This window comes from Choloepus didactylus, chromosome 14 (genome assembly GCF_015220235.1).
Source record: "Choloepus didactylus isolate mChoDid1 chromosome 14, mChoDid1.pri, whole genome shotgun sequence".
Taxonomy (NCBI): domain Eukaryota; kingdom Metazoa; phylum Chordata; class Mammalia; order Pilosa; family Megalonychidae; genus Choloepus; species Choloepus didactylus.
In genome coordinates this window covers 64,452,130-64,469,657 of record NC_051320.1, presented here as the reverse complement: position 1 = coordinate 64,469,657, position 17,528 = coordinate 64,452,130, and the positions used below count along the sequence as shown (strand labels likewise).

Genomic DNA, 17,528 nt, shown 5'->3' with positions numbered 1-17,528 from the left:
CGTGGGACCTGACTCCCAGGGGTATAAATCTCCCTGGCAACACAGGATATGACTCCCGGGGATGAACCTGGACCCGGCATCATGGGATTGAGAACATATTCTTGACCAAAAGGGGGATGTGAAATGAAATGAAATAAAGCTTCAGTGGCTGAGAGATTTCAAATGGAGTCAAGAGGTCACTCTGGTGGACATTCTTATGCACTATATAGATAACACTTTTTAGGTTTTAATGTATTGGAATTGCTAGAAGTAAAAACCTGAAACCACCAAACTCCAACCCAGTAGCCTTGACTCTTGAAGATGATTGTATAACAATGTAGCTTACAAGGGGTGACAGCGTGACTGTGAAAACCTTGTGGATCGCACTCCCTTTATCCAGTGTATGGATGGATGAGTAGAAAAATGGGGACAAAAACTAAATGAAAAATAGGGTGAGATGGAGGGGATGATTCAGGTGTTCTTTATTTTTTCTTCTTATTCTAATTCTTTCTGGTATAAGGAAAATGTTCAAAAACAGACTGGGGTGATGAATGCACAACTTTATGATGTACTGTGAACAGCTGATTGTACACCATGGATGACTGTATGGTATGTGAACATATGTCAATAAAAATGAATTTTTAAAAAAAATTGTATATGAAGTGATACATTATCAACTTTAGCAGTTAAGTAGATCTAAGAGGTTATGAAAACAGACATTTTAGCCAAAAATTTAGAAAATAGACATAAATGATTATAAAAGCTATAAATATATATCATTCAAGCTCATTATGAGGCATTACACTTACCTTTCTTTCAGAATGATTCAGATCAATGAATATAAATATTTGCCCTTCAATATGACTGGAGTTCAAAGTACTTTCAGTAGTAAGGTGGGTAGTAGGCAAAATAATAGCCCCCAATATATTACCTTTAGTGGGAAAAGGAAGTTTGCAGGTATGTTTTAAAGGTGCAGACTGTTAGACGGGGAGATTTACTGAGTAACCTGAATTTTTTCTGTGGGTATGGCCCACTGATTTTTGACAAAGGTGCTAAGTCCACTCAACTGGGAAAGAATAGTCTCTTCAGGAAATGGTGCTAGGAAAAAGGATATTCCCATGCAAAGGAATGAAGGTGGATCCCTATATCTCACACCATATTCAAAAATTAACTCAAAATGATCTAAGACCTAAACGTAAGAAGCAAAAAAACTATACAACTCCTGTAAGAAAACATAGGGAAGCATCTTCAGGATGCTTTGGTTACTTAGACTTTACACCAAAAGCATGAGCAACAACAACAAAAATAGATAAAGGGACTTCACTAAAATTAAAAATTTTGAACATCAAAGGACTTTATCATGAAAGTAAAGAGACATCTTAGAAAATGGGAGAAAATATTTGTAAATGACATATCTGATAAGGGTTTAATATCTAGAATATATAAAGAAATAATAAAACTCAACAATAAAATGATATCCAATCTGATTTAAAATGGGCAAAAGAAATGAACAGACATTTCTCCAAAGCTATACATATGGCTAATAAGCTCAAGAAAAGACACTCAACATTATTAGCTATTACTGAAATGCAAATCAAAACCACCACAATGAAGTTACCATTTCACATCCACTAGAATGGCTACTATTAAAAAAAACACAGAAAATAAAAAGTGTCAGAGAGGATGTGGAAAAACAGGTACAGACAATATAGAAAACAGTTTGGCAGATCCTAAGAAAGTTAAAAGACAGTATAGAATTATCTTATGATTCAGTAATTCCACTGCTAGGTATATACCCAAAAGAACTGAAAGCAAGAACTAGAACAGGTATTTTTCCATAGATGTTCACAGTGGCATCATATACAATTGCCAAAAGATGGAAGTAACTCAAGTGCCCATCAACAGATGAATGGATAAACAAAATGTAATACACACACACACACACACACACACACACACGAGAATATTAGCTGTAAAAAGGAATGAAGTTCTGATACATGGAACAATATGGATGAACATTGAAGGTATCACAATGAGCTGTAAAAAGGGCAAATCTATGATCTCACTTATGTCAAATAATTAGAAAAAGCAAATTCAGAGTCAGAAACTAGTATACAGGTTACCAGGAGAGAGGTTGTGGGTAGGGAATAGAGTTATTGCTTAATTGGTACAGAAGTTCTGTTTGGTGTGATGAAAAAGTTTTCGTAATGTATGGTGGTGTTGGTAGCACAACATTGTGAATGTAATTAACCCCACTAAAGTATATATTTAAATGTGGTTAAAAGGGGAAATTTTAGGTTGTATGTATATGTTACCAGAAAAAAAAACAAAAAAACAAAAAAACCTAAAAACCATAAGAATGTATAACACAGTGATCTGTAAACTATGGACTATAGGTAATACTACAACTATAATAATATTGTTTCATCAATTATAACAAATGTATCATAGTAATGCAAAGTGTTAATAATAAGGAGAGTAGATGGGAACTGCATTCAATGCATGGGTTTTCTGTAAATTGACAACTTTTCTAATACAAAAAAATTTCAAAATTAAAAAAATATAGTGATGTAGAGAAGATGTCCCATTTCATAACCCTCTCAAAAGAAAAAACTTCTAATTGAATTATTCTCTCTTCCCTAAGCAGGCCTTATAGTTTTATAAAGTTAAGGCTTTCTCATGCCATTCCTTTGAGATATTATTTGTCTCATTATGCCATACTCATCCTTTCAGGCCTGTAAGGCTCAAATTTCTCACAGAAGTCATCAGAGAATCGGGATTTAATAAGTCCCTAGTCTATTCATTTTATCATGCTGCCTCCCTAAAAGCAAAGAAAATCAAGGGTGGTGTCTCATTTATCCTATTCCCTGCCCTAAGCACAATGCAAGCACTTAATAAATGTTTCTTGAAATAATAATGAAAGCATGTGAGGGGGGAGGAAAGGCCCTTAAAGCTTAGATGAATATCATTGCTATACTAGATATCTAAGAACACAGTGCCACAAGACCAACAGGAAAGGTCCTTTGATCACTTTAAGACAATGCAGAGAATAAGAAAAGTATGAAAGCTTAAACTACAACTATGAGTGAGGATGAAACTGGACTTTCTCACCTTTGAAAGACTACATCAAAACTACTTTGGAAAAAAAACTGAGATGTCTACCACATGGTAACTTAAATGTTTAAATATGTCTTCCCCTACTAGACTTTATTAGTTTTAGGTCTTACATGGCTTTGTTATCTCTCTCACTGTCTAGCACAGTGCCTTCTACGGATACAGGAACAGACATGGTGTCTTTACCCTTAGTAACAAGAACACTTTGTTTAATTGTGCCATGTTTAACTGTGCCAGTTATGTGGCTCATGACAGGCACTCAATAATTGTTTGTAGAAGATAGGTTTGAGGGGAGATTAGATAATGTATGATGAAAGAACAGCACATTTAGCAAAGCTAAATTGAGTCACCTTGTTCTCAAACATTTACCCAAACACTAAGGGATTTAGTTACTACCAACTTACGCATGTTCTAGGAAGGGAACTATTTGGATTTCCCTTTTAGCGAGTCACAGATAGGGTAACATAAAGCCATAAAACATGGAAAGTACTACAAAGACCGAACATTAGTTAATTACATTTTATCATAGATTCTGAGGGAGCAAAATAATTTATTAAAAATATCCGCAACTTAAACTGACTTGGATGACTCCTAATTGCAAGAAAATAAATTACTAGCTATTGATTTTTAACCTGGTATGAGAAAAATACATGAATTCAAACTTTTTGTAGAAAACAATTTTTTTTTTTCACCATATAATTGAGTGAAAAATAAATACTTCTGAAACTCTGGTGAAATCTAATAACTGAAAAAAGTATTAAGAAAATCTTCAGGAAAAGAAAAATGGTGCTTTTATAAAAGAATTGTTTTAATAAGACAGAGGCAAGCTGTTACATAGTTAAGATGAGGCAATTGTTTAAAAACTTTCCATTTTAAATCTTTTTATGGGTAGTCGCTATATAAAAAAATAGAAGTGCTATCTTATTGTTTAATAGCAATTAGGTTTACAGATCTGTCAAAACTTTTCCCTGAACTCTCTGTACTCTGAGAATCCTTTCAATATAATAAACACTTTTGGGTCAACAATCAAAAAAAAGAAAATCCTGAGAAAATATGCCAGGGGTGGGACAGGATTTAAAGCAAGAATTATCATTTTAAAAAATATACCAACTACTGCTGGATAAACAAACATTACTACAATATCAAAAAGGGTAAAGAGAAAATAAGATCAGGGATTTATAACCTCATACCAGGTTAAAAATCAATAGCTAGTAATTTATTTTCTTGCAATTAGGAGTCATCCAAGTCAGTTTAAGTTGGGGATATTTTTAATAAATTATTTTGCTCCCTCAGATAGAATAAATGCTATCTATTAACTATACATTTCAAGACTTAAGTAATTTAACATGCTGGTATAAATAATGAATAAAGTTACCATTGTTTAATTACTAAGCATTTTGCATCTTAAAATCCACAACTGTATACTACACGATCTTTTTAAAAATGTCTATTTTTACTGAAATACTTGCTAAATAAGACAAAAATCTTCATGTATTTGTTTCATGTTTTAATATAACAATTTTCCCTTCTATGAAAGGGAAAAACAAACTCAACCTCAATTTTGTTTAAAAATTCTAGAAATAGTGATTTTCTTCTAGCAGGCATCTTTGTACATGAGAATAACGACATAAAACTTTCATATATCCAATATGCTACCTGAAGTTTCCAAAGTAATGTTTCATTTAGTAAAAGGTCTGAGAAAAGCTATAATGCCAATAGATTAAAAAAAATTCACCAGGGTATTCTTAAAAATAAATAATACTATATAGATATCTTTAGAACAAATTATTCTATCCAATAAACTGATACAAATATTTGTTCAAAATCAGGGCAAATTAAAGGTCTTAAGAAAAACATACAACATACGTTTATTCAGGTATAAGGCAGGAAAAAAAAAAGCAAAACAAAACACTTTCATTAATTCCATATACCAATTACTGAGATGACTTTTTTTCATTTTTCTAAAAGTAACTACTCAACTATAGAAGTCGGTAATTCATTAACTTCAAAATATTACAAAAACACTAGACTCTGCTGCGCTGTTTTGCAAATACATAGACCATGCACTCCATATTTCAACAAATTTCTTTCTAATTAAGATATAGAGTCAAACTTTACTGGAGATCATTAAATCTTTCAAAACAATAGAAAATGTTGCCCAACATGAAATATTTAAAATACAAACACAAAATCTAGCTCAATACGTATTTTTCCACTATTTCCTCAGTGAGTTATTTTCACTTTTAAAATTAAACTTTATATTTCCCTTCAGGATAGTCAGCTAACTTACCGTGTTAGTTGGATCCTCTTGTAAAATTCGGTCATATAGCTGTATAGCATCATCATATCTATTTAAAATAAAAAGAAACATCAAGAATCATTATCTTAAATATAGATATAAATTGTAATATATAGAAAAACATTAAAATGGCAAGGCTTGAAATCCCTTACTATAAAAGGAATGCATTTACAATTCTATCCAAGTCTCCACCCATCTTCATTTAACAGTAAAAGTTTGCTCCAGTCCCACATGTGTAACGAAAAAATTCACATATAACATATCTACAGAAAAAATATACTTTCCAAATATGCTGATTTCATTTCGCCAAAATATAAAGGCAAAAAGTAGCCACACAAAGAGACACTTTTGTGATCCAAGTTATTATACCTAGAATTACAGCCTAAAAAACATACGACAAAGTTTAATTTCAACAAATACATTCACAAAGAAATGTTCTACATATTAATTCCCTTTTAATGAATATTTGTGATAGCTTTCCTTAGTTGAGCTGGTTCAGTTCAATTTACTAAATGCCTAAGTATGAACATGCAATAGTTACTACTTTCTGGGATTCAATCTCATAAGGGAAACAGAACACAACTTTATCAAATAAAAATAACCAAATGTGATAGTACAGAACTAAGAAGTCAAGATTAACATTATAAGATACTACCATAAGGATGGATGTATCAGAAATCACACCTTATGTAACTATTTATTCATACATTATAATCTTTTTTGGGGTAAAGGGAAAAACAGCTGAGTGATTCTGAAATTTCTTCCTAACTATATCCATTGCTCCTAGCTCTATTCTGATAAATTTCTCCACTTCTTCACGTAGGTCTTTAGAAAAAAAAAAATCAAAAACAATATTTAAAAATTTTTACATCAGTGTTTCTAAAAACTGGGAGCAGCAGATACATTCTTAAGGATCCATCCCTAATGTTCCTAATGGGAATTTTTATATTTTATATTTTTCTCTTAATGATATTCAACATACTAATATTCTATATCATCATAATAAGAGATCAGTCAACTGTAGTCCCCAAGCTTTATTTGTGATTATGATCACACCAATAGGTAAGAATACTTTAACTGCAGCAGACTATTGAGAAAAATAAAAGCAGACAATTCATAAGTGGATCCATATAAAGTGAAAGCCAAAGGGCATCAATGAACATTAAGTGAACCAGACTTTGAAGTAGTTCAAATAAAAAAAAAAAGAGATTGTGCATCAAATACATGGTACTACAGTAGGCATGCTATCCTCATAAGAACCTTTAACTAAATGAAGAAACAATATAAAATCATGAAGTAATAAAATAAAACAAGAATGTATATAAACAAGGTCCAAGCAGGGGTCTCACAATATACAGTATATGAGAATCACCCTGCAATCTTTTTCCAACTATATACCTTCTGGGGAATATACCAGTGATGGCAGAGGAAGATAGATGATGATCCATCCATTTCATTAATAGAATCACAATTTGAATTCTAGTAGTTTTCTAGTTATATTGATATATAATTATCAAATTTATATTTCTATAGTATACAGTGAATAGGATATTTGCATGGTCTTAAAGTGTCTCTCCAAAGACTGATTATTAGTTGCAAGGGAACTAATCGCATGGAAGATCACGTAGTAACTTGACATTAACATCACCAATGAGGTGCAATGGGACAAGATGCACCTCACGGCATGATTCTCCGAGAAGGATACAACTTCACTTATAAAGTGTTATGGCAGTGAGTGCATAACCTGAATGTATCAATGTGGAAAATCAGGTAATTCCAAAATGAGAATCCAAAAAAAGGGGGGTGGTGGTGGTGTGTGGTGTGGAGTGTGGAATTACAGCCTTCAAAAATGTCAATGGTACAAAAGACAAAGGCAGTGGATCTGTTATAGATTAAAGGGGACCAACAAGACATTAAAACTAAATGCAATCATTGATCTTAGAACAGTGCTTTTCAATAGGGAGTGATTTTGCTTCCCAGAGGAAATTTGGCAATGTTTGGGGCCACTTTTGGTTGTCAAGACTTGGGGAGAGCTACTGGTATCTAGTAGGCAGAAACCAGGGATGCTGCTAAACATCCTACAATGCACAGGACAGCCCCCATAACAAAGAATTATCTGTTCCAAAATGTCAATAGTACTGAGTTTAAGAAATCTTGTCCTGGATTGAATACTGTACTAGATGGCAAAAAAAAGAAAAAAAAAAAAAATCACTATAAATGACATTGAGTCAAACGATAAAATTAGAATATGGATACCAGATTAGACAAAAGTTTTACAACAATGCTAAATCTGTGAAATTGATAACTACACTGTGTTATGTAAAAACACGTCTTCATTGCTGGTAAATACACACTGAATATTTAGGGATAAAGAATCATGATATATGCAATCTACTTGTGGTAGGAAGCCTCCAAGAAGGCCCCACATTTGTCTCGTAGTATTCATTCCTTTGAGTAGTCCTCTCCTACACAGAATAACCTGTATAATCAATAAGACCTGGAAAAAGGACAGAGTATGGCATCCAAGTTAGATCATAAAAGCACTGCAAATTGGTCTATATAGGTTACAGTGAAATAGCAACACATCCCAAAGTAATTTTGGCAGAGAATAAAAATATATATCCGGGGTCCCTCTGGGAGCTGGGGGAGGATGCGGAGGTGTTGGATTTCCTCACCTGGATTGTTGCTGATGTTCTCATAAACACTGGGGACTGACGGCTTGACATGCTGAGCCCTCTGTCTTGGGGCTTGCCCCTATGAAGCTTGTTACCGCAAAGGAAAGGCTAAACCTGCTTAAAATTCTGTCTAAGAGTCTCCCCCTGAGTGCCTCTTTATTGCTCAGATGTGGCCCTCTCTCTCTAACTAGGCCACCCTGGCAGGTGATCTCACTGCCCTCCCCCCTAAGTGGGACCTGACTCCCAGGGGTGTCAATCTCCCTGGCAACGCAGGATATGACTCCCAGGGATGAATCTGGACCTGGCATCGTGGGATTGAGAACATCTTCTTGACCAAAAGGGGGATGTGAAATGAAACGAAATAAAGCTTCAGTGGCTGAGAGATTTCAAATGGAGTCAAGACGTCACTCTGGTGGACATTCTTATGCACTATACAGATAATACTTTCTAGGTTTTAATATATTGGAATAGCTAGAAGTAAACACCTGAAACCACCAAATTCCAACCCAGTAGCCTGGACTCTTGAAGACGACTATATAACAATGCAGCTTACAAGGGTAACAGTATAATCGTGAAAACCTTGTGGATCGCAGTCCCTTTATCCAGTATATGGATGGATAAGTAGAAAAATAGGGACAAAACCTAAATGAAAACTAGCGTGGGATGGGGGGTGTGTGGACTTTCTTTTAAATTATTTTTATTTTTTATTCTGATTCTGATTCTTTCTGGTGTAAAGAAAATGTTCAAAAATAGATTAGGGTGATGAATGCACAACTTTAAGATGGTACTGTGAACAGTTGATTGTACACCATGGATGACTGTATGGTATGTGAATATATCTCAATAAAACTGAATTTAAAATAAAAAAATTAAAAAAAGAAAAAAACACTGCAAATTCAGGCTTGCTTGGACTGAAAGGGACAAAAACAATACAAAATAATATGAGGCTTTTTGACATCTAAAGTTCTAAAGGCAGGAAGCAGGCTGAGCAAAGAAATCACCTACAAATAGAAGCTACCTTTCATGGAAGAAGAAGGACGACTCAAAAGGCCAAATGAAGAACCCATAGAATGGAGCCTTAATCAAAGCATGGCCAACATATGCTCAATGGGATTTCTTTTTTTTTTTTTTAAATCATATTTTTATTGTAGAAGTGATAACTTTCCAAGTGCAATTCAACAAGTAGTTAGAGAGCAAACTTCAAAGAATGCCATGGGCTACAGTTCCACAGCCTCAGCCACCTCCCTACTATGAGATATAACATATATACAAAAAGAAAATACACCTCAACGTATGATTTAACGAGTAGTTACATAGGAAATTTCCAAAAATGTTATGAGTTACAGCACCATAGTTTCAGTTATATCCTTACTGTGTAATACAACATATACACAAAAAGGTGACAACTTTCAAGTTACAATTCACCAAGCAGCTACAGAACAAATTTCAAAGGATGCCACAGGCTACAGTTCCACCATTTCAATCCTCTCCCTCTAGCCATTCTAATACTCCAGCAACCAAGAAAAAGAAAATTATATAGAGATTCAGTATTTGTAATCCTTTGTTAAATCCCATCTTGTTTGTTGCTACCTGTGCTGGTTTGGATGTATTATGTCCCCCAAATGTCATGTTCTTTGATGCAATCTTGTGGGGGCAGATGTATTAGTATTCATTAGTTAGGAATCTTTTGATTGAGTGTTTCCATGCATTTCACTCACTCAATCAACTGTGAGTGAAATGTTTGATTGGATAATTTCCATGGAGATGCTACCCCGCCCATTCAGGGCAATTGGATTAATGGAGTCCTATAAAGGAGTTCACAGACAGTAGGACCTCAGAGCAGCTAAGAGTGACATTTTGGAGAGCAACTGAGGATGATATTTTGGAGAGGAGCAGCAGCTTACAGAGACATTTTGGAGAATGCAACCTAGGAGCAAGCAGATACCTAGAGAGGAACATCTTGGGAGAAAGCCATTTGAAACCAGAACTCCAGAGCAGACGCCAGCCACATGCTTTCTCAGCTAACAGAGGTTTTCCAGAAGCCATTTGGTCATCCTTCAGTGAAGGTACCCTAATGTTGATGCCTTACCTTGGACACCATATGGCCTTAAGAGTGTAACCATGTAACCAAATAAGACGTTTTCATAAAAGCAAATCCTTTGGTATTCTGCATTCTGGCAGCATTAGCAAACTGGAACACTACCCCTTCTTCTAATTTGATCATTTTCCTGAACTTTGGGATGTCTAGGCAGTGACCACCCTAACCTGCTCATGTTAAAAAGGGGTCTTGACTTTATGCGAAAAGTGGACAAATCTGGTTGATGTTCTTGAAGAGGCTATAGCCTCTGGGTTCTGGGACTTAGCTATTACAGATGTTCTCTGAAGGATTTAAGTTTCCAAAGATGAAACTTAGTGAGTGTACTTTAACAGAGTCTAGGATAGGGATCTGGGTATTCTTTCGGATTTTCAGAACTACTGTTGACTTGGGCTTGTACTGTGGCCATTTGGCATATCTAGGTGAAGCATGCACAGGAGTAACCTCCAGAACAGCCTCTCAACTCTATTTGAATTCTCTTAGGCACTGAAACCTTCTTTTGTTGACTTTCTTTTCCCCCTTTTGGTCAAAAAGGCATTCTCGGGGACTCGGGCAAGATGGCGGCATAGAGAGGAGTGGAAGCTAAGTAGTCCCCCTGGAACAACTACAAAAAACCAGAAACAACCAGTAAATAATCCAGAATAACTGCGGGGGGACAAACAAGACCATCCACTCATCATACACCAACCTGAATTGGGAGGAATGCCCAAGAACACAGCATAAAATCTGTAAGTAAAACCTGCGGAACCAAGTCGTGAGACCCCCTCCCCCATAGCCAGAGCTGCAAAGCCTCGTGGTGCCAGAGAGAAGCTCTCTCCCAGCAAGCGAATACAGCTCAGCTGAGCTCCAACTGGGGTTTTAAGTAGCGAGTGTGAACTGCTCACTACAGGTACGCAGCCCCAAAAAACAGACAGAGGCTTTGGGTGACAACTGACCTGGGAGAGCTGGAGGGTCGCCTTGGACTGGGTCTGAAGAGGACTATCTGTTTCTTTTTTGGCTCAGTGGAGAAAGCCCCAGTCATTTTCAGTTTCCAGGGCTGTGACTCTGGGGAGGGTGGAGACAGCACAAGCAGAGAGCAAGACCACTGAAATGCTAATGACCTCCACCTGAGGGGTCTGTCTTCTCTAGGAGGAAAGGGGTGGGGCCCTTTCCATTCAGAACCAGACCCCAGAGCCTGGGGGAACATGGCCATACCTCCTCACACCAGTCAAGAATTATAGGCTAACAGGCATCACCTGCTGGGCAGAAAAGCACAGTAACCCAAGGCATCAAAGGGTGGAGCAATTTTCTAAGACACACCCTCAGGGAAACCAGATACTGAATATTTCTTCCCTCTGGGACCTGAGCCTGTTCTGGTCTGGGAAAATCTGATTTGGATAACCAAGGAAACCATGCCTAGGCAACAGAAAATAACAACCTACACTAAGAAAAACAAAGTTATGGCCCAGTCAAAGGAACAAACGTACACTTCAACTGAGATACAGGAATTTAAACAACTAATGCTAAATCAATTCAAAAAGTTTAGAGAAGATATTGCAAAAGAGATAGCGGCTGTAAAGGAAGCACTGGACATGTATACGGCAGAAACCAAAAGTTCAAAAAAACAACTAGAAGAATCTATGGAAATGAAAGGCACAACACAAGAGATAAAGACACAATGGAAACATACAACAGCAGATCTCAAGAGGCAGAAGAAAACACTCTAGAACTGGAGAACAAAACACCTGAAAGCCTACACACAAAGGAGTAGATGGAGAAAAGAATGAAAAAATATGAGCAATGTCTCCGGGAACTCAAGGATGAAACAAAGTACAATAATGTACGTATCACTGGTGTCCCAGAAGGAGAAGAGAAGGGAAAGGGGGAAGAAGCAATAACAGAGGAAATAATTAATGAAAATTTCCCATCTCTTATGAAAGACATAAAATTACAGATCCAAGAAGCGCAGCGTACTCCAAACAGAAGAGATATGAATAGGCCTACGCCAAGACACTTAATAATCAGATTATCAAATGTCAAAGACAAAGAGAGAATCCTGAAAGCAGCAAGAGAAAAGCGATCCATTACATACAAAGGAAGCCTAATAAAACTATGTGCAGCTCTCTCAGCAGAAACCACGGAGGCAAGAAGGAAGTGGTGTGATATATTTAAGATACTGAAAGAGAAAAACCACCAATCAAGAATCCTGTATCCAGCAAAGCTGTCCTTCAAATATGAGGGAGAGCTCAAAATATTTTCTGACAAACAGACAATGAGAGACTTTGTGAACAAGACACCTGCCCTACAGGAAATACTAAAGGGAACACTACAGGGTGATAGAAGACAGGAGTGTGTGGTTTGGAACACAATTTTGGGAGATGGCAGCACAACAATGTAAGTACACTGAACAAAGGTAACTATGAATACGGTTGAGAGAGGAAGGTGGGGAGCATGTGAGACACCACAAGAAAGGAGGAAAGATAAAGACTGGGACTGTGTAACTTGGTGAAATCTAGAGTATTCAACAATTGTGATAAAATGTACAAATATGTTCTTTTACGAGGGAGAACAAGCAAATGTCAACCTTGCAAGGTGTTAAAAATGGGGATGCTTTGGGGGAGGGATGCAATCAGCATAAACTAGAGACTGTAACTAATAGAATCATTGTATTATGCTTCCTTTAATGTAACAAAGGTGATATACCAAGGTGAATGCAGATAAGAGGGGGGCATAGGGGAGGCATGTTAGACACTTGACATTGGTGGTATTGTCTGATTCTTTATTCTACTTTGATTGAAGGTTATTTTTCCTTTTGCTGCTTCCTAGCTGTCATTCTTTTTTTTTTCCTCTTTCTTTTGCCTCTCTACCTTCTTTGACTCTCCCTCCTGCCTTGTGGAAGAAATGTAGATGTTCTTATATAGATAGTGAAGGTGGTGAACACATAAATGTATGACCATGCAGAAAACCATCGATTATTTACTTGGGATGGAATGTATGGTGAGTGAACAAAACCATATTTAAAAAAAAATGGGTTGATGACAAAACCTCGAGGGCAATATACTGAGTGAAATAAGCCGGACACATTAGGACAATTATTGCAGGGTCTCACTGATAGGAACTAACTATAATATGTAAACTCATAGACATGAAATATAAGGTACCAAGATATAGGACGAGGCTTAAGAATGGGGAGTGGTTGCTTAGTATGAGCAGAATGTTCAATTAAGATGAACTTAAATCTTTGGAAATGAACAGGGGTGTTGGTAGCAAGATGTGAGAATAACTAACAGCGCCGAATGGTGTGTGAATGAGGTGGAAAGGGGAAGCTCAGAGTCATATATGTCACCAGAAGGAAAGTTGGAGGTCAAAAGATGGGAATGTATAAAACTGAATCCTGTGGTGGGCAATGTCCATGATTAACTGTACAAATACTAGAAATCGCTTCCATGAAGCAGAACAAATGTATGATAATACAATTATAAGTTAATAATAGAGGGGCATATAGGGAAGAAATATATACCTATTGCAAACTGTATACTACAGTTACTAGTATTTCAACATTTTTTCATAAACAGTAACAAATGTACTATACCAACACTATGAGTCAACAATTGAGGGGGGTTGGTTAGGGATAGGGGAGGATTCGAGTTTCCTTTTCTTTTTTTCTTTCTTTCATCTTGCACTTTATTTCTTGTCTGGAGTGATGAAAAGGTTCTAAAAATTGAACAAAAATTAAGTGTGATGGATGCACAGCTGTATGAGGGTACTCAGGGGCAAGTGATTGTACACTTTGGATCTTTGGATAATTGTATGGTATCTGAACAATCTCAATAAAAATGAAAAAAAAAAAAAAAGGCATTCTCAATTCCTCGATGCCAGGGTCAGGCTCATTTCCAGAATCTGTGTCCCCTGTCGCCAGGGAAACTTACTCGCCTGGGGGATCCTGTACCACTTCGGAGGTAGGGTGACGAATTTATTTGCAGAATTAGACTTAGAGAAAGCAAGCGCACGTTTGAGCAACAAAAGCAGCATAATTATGGGTGGGCTTAGCCCCCCTTTACACAATAAGTTTCACCAGAACAAGCCTCACAATCATGGGCTTGACTTATGAAGTAGGGGAGTTCACATAGCATATGTTATGTCCATGATAATCCATCCATATCTCACATTATCATCACTTAGTTGTACGATCCTCATCACTCTCCATTTTAAACAACTCTCATGACCCAAAACACCTCATAGCTCTTTCCAGCCCTTAATTACTTGTCCCTAGTATTTGTGTGGTACTAGTATGGTATTCCTATTGATTATGGTCCCTGGCATGCTATACGTAGATTTTTCTGATATACCATTCTGTTGTCAACTCTTTGTTCCAATGTCATACCTTAGAAGTATATCATGCAAGCACCTAACTATATTTGTAGTGCTGTTCCATGGGATATGTGCCTTTAAACAACCCCTTTCAATCCTATTTGCCTTTGATACAGCTCTGATATGTATAATCCCATTAACAAACAATCATCACCCCTACACATTCTCATACCTTTGAATTCACCATCATTAACATATCTGTACATATCAGATTATCATTCCCCCTCACTAGCTTCTATCTATCTCTAAGTCCCCAATATTCTACATTACAAAACATCGATTATACATTGCTCAGGGAGTTCATAGAAGTGGTAACACAGCGTATCTCTCTTTTTGTGTCTGACTTATTTCACCCAGCATTATATCATCAAGATTCATCCAAGTTGCCATATGTTTCAGGACCTTGTTCCTTCTTATTGCTGCATAGTATTACATCATATGTATATACCACATTTCTCATCCACTCGTCTGTTGAAGGACACTTGGATTGTTTCCATCTCTTGGCAACTGTGAACAATGCCACTATAAACATCAGTGTACAAATGTCTGTTCTTGTCACTGCTTTCAAAGCTTCTGGGTATATACCGAGAAGTGGAATTGCTGAATCGCAGGGTTAAATTCAGTATCTAGTTTTCTGAGAAACCGCCAACTGTCTTCCACAGCGGCTACCCTTATACATTCCCACCAGCAATGAATAAGAGTTCTAATTTCTCCACATCCTCTCCAATATTTATTGTTTCCTGTTTGTTTAACAACAACCATTCTTATAGGTGTGAGATGGTATTTCATTGTGGTTTTGATCTGCATTTCCCTGATAGCAAGTGAAGATGAACATTTTTTCATGTATTTTCAGCCATTTTTATTTCCTCTTTGGAAAAATACTTTTTCATATCTTTGCCCATTTTATAATTGGGCTGTTTATACTATTGGTGAATTGTAGGATTTCTTTATATATGCATGATATCAGTCTCTAATCAGATACATGGTTTCCAAATATTTTTTCCCATTGATTTGGCTGCCTCTTCACCTTTTTAACAAAGTTTCTAAGGCACAGAATCTTTTGATTTTGAAGAGTTCCCAATTATCTATTTTTTCTTTCATTGCTTGTGCTTTGGGTGTAAGATCTAAGAAGCTACCTTCTATTACTAGGTCCTGAAAATATTTCCCTATATTATCTTCTAAGAGTTTTAGTGTACTGTCTCTTATATTGAGGTCTTTGATCCACTTTGAATTAACCTTGGTATTAGGGTGTAAGGCAGGGGTCCTCTTTCATTCTTTTGGTTATGGCCACCCAGTTCTCCCAGCCCCATTTGTTGAAGAGAGTGCTCTGTCCTAGTTCTGTGGATTTGGGGGTCTTATCAAAAATCAGTCAACCACATACCTAGGGGTCTATTTCTAAACTCTCAATTTGATTCTATTGATCAATACGTCTATCTTTATGCCAATACCATGCTGTTTTGATCACTGTGGCTTTATAGTAGGCTTCAAAATCTGGAAGTGTTAAGTCCCCCCACTTTGTTCTTCCTTTTTAGGATGTTTTCGGCAATTTGAGGCACCTTTCCCTTCCAGATAAATTCAATACCTAATTTTTCCAATTTTGCAAAGTAGGTCGTTGGAATTTTGATTGGGATTGCATTGAATCTGTAGATCAGTTTGGATAGATTTGACATCCATCTTAATGACGTTTAGTCTTCCTATCCATGGGCATGGAATATTTTTACACCTATTTAGGTTCTTTTGTTTTTATTTCTTTTAGTAAAACTTTATAATTTTCTAATGTAGAGGCCTTTTATGTCCTTGGTTAAGTTTATTTCTAGGTGCTCTATGGGATTTCAAAATTACTACTAAGCAGCGACTTTTCTGTGCCTTCTATTTTCCCCCATTTAGAACAGGAGTGTCTATAATGATTATTCTATACCTGCCCTACGTCTATATTTTAGGGGTGTGTGGGGAAGATAACTTGTCTCTTCAGCTCCAAGGTCTTCAAATTAAGAGTAATAGTATTTGAGAAGCTGTACTTAAGGACCTATACCCAAGAAGCCTCAATGCACCCATGTCTGATTTAGGTGATGAGATTCTTGAACTTTGAGCTGATGCTGTAATGGGATAAGAATTTTTGGGGCTGTGCCGGTTTGAATGTATTATGTCCCCCAGAAAAAGCCATATTCTTTGAGGCAATCTTGTGGGGCAGACCTATTAGTGGGGATTAAGAAGGAATGTTTGGATTAGGTTGTTTGCATGGAAATGCACCCCATCCAACTGTAAGTGATAACTCTGATGAGATCATTTCCATGGAGGCATGGCCCCACCCATTCAGGGTGGGCCTTGAACAGTGGAGCCATATAAATGAGCTGACAAACAGAAGAGTGACATTTTGAAGAGGAGCTACAGACAAGAGGGACACTTTGAAGAACGCCCAGGAGCTGAGAGGGGGAGCTGCAGATGAGAGACAGTTTGAAGACAGCCGTTGAAAGTAGACTCTTGCTCCAGAGAAGCTAAGAGAGGACAAATGCCCCAAGAGCAACTGAGAAACATTTTTGAGGAACTACAGCCTAGAGAGGAGCATCCAAGGAGAAAGCCATTTTGAAGCCAGAACTTTGGAGCAGACATCAACCACGTGCCTTCCCAGCTAACAGAGGTTTTCTGAATGCCATTGGCCATCCTCCAGTGAAGGTACCTGACTGTTGATACATTACCTTGGACACCTTATGGCCTTAAGACTGCAACTGTGAAACCAAATAAACCCCCTTTTATAAAAGCCAATCCATTTCTGGTGTTTTGCATTCTGGTAGCATTAGCAAACTAGAACAGGGGCCCTGAGAGGGAATAAGTGTATTTTGCATTTAGCAGGGCTGTAAATCATTGAAAACCAGAGGGAAGACTATAGCAGCCAGTCTCCAAGATGCTCCCCAAGGATTCTTACCTTCAGGAATTCATAGCCTCCCATACTTAACAAAACTAAACATGAGTAATTAAAAGGATATTACAGAAATCACAGAGTGTGACAACTGAGGCC

The 17,528-nt window shown here is 36.8% G+C and overlaps 1 protein-coding gene across 2 annotated transcripts in view; it reads right to left on the bottom strand.

The window, feature by feature from the left end:
- Positions 1 to 17,528, bottom strand: part of EMC2 (ER membrane protein complex subunit 2) — a 92,394-nt gene that overhangs the window by 50,270 nt on the left and 24,596 nt on the right. For both annotated transcript variants that reach the window (XM_037803018.1, XM_037803019.1), the window contains exon 5: positions 5,384 to 5,441. In XM_037803018.1, coding sequence (XP_037658946.1) covers positions 5,384 to 5,441 — 58 coding nt within the window. The remainder of the gene's footprint in view (positions 1 to 5,383; positions 5,442 to 17,528) is intronic.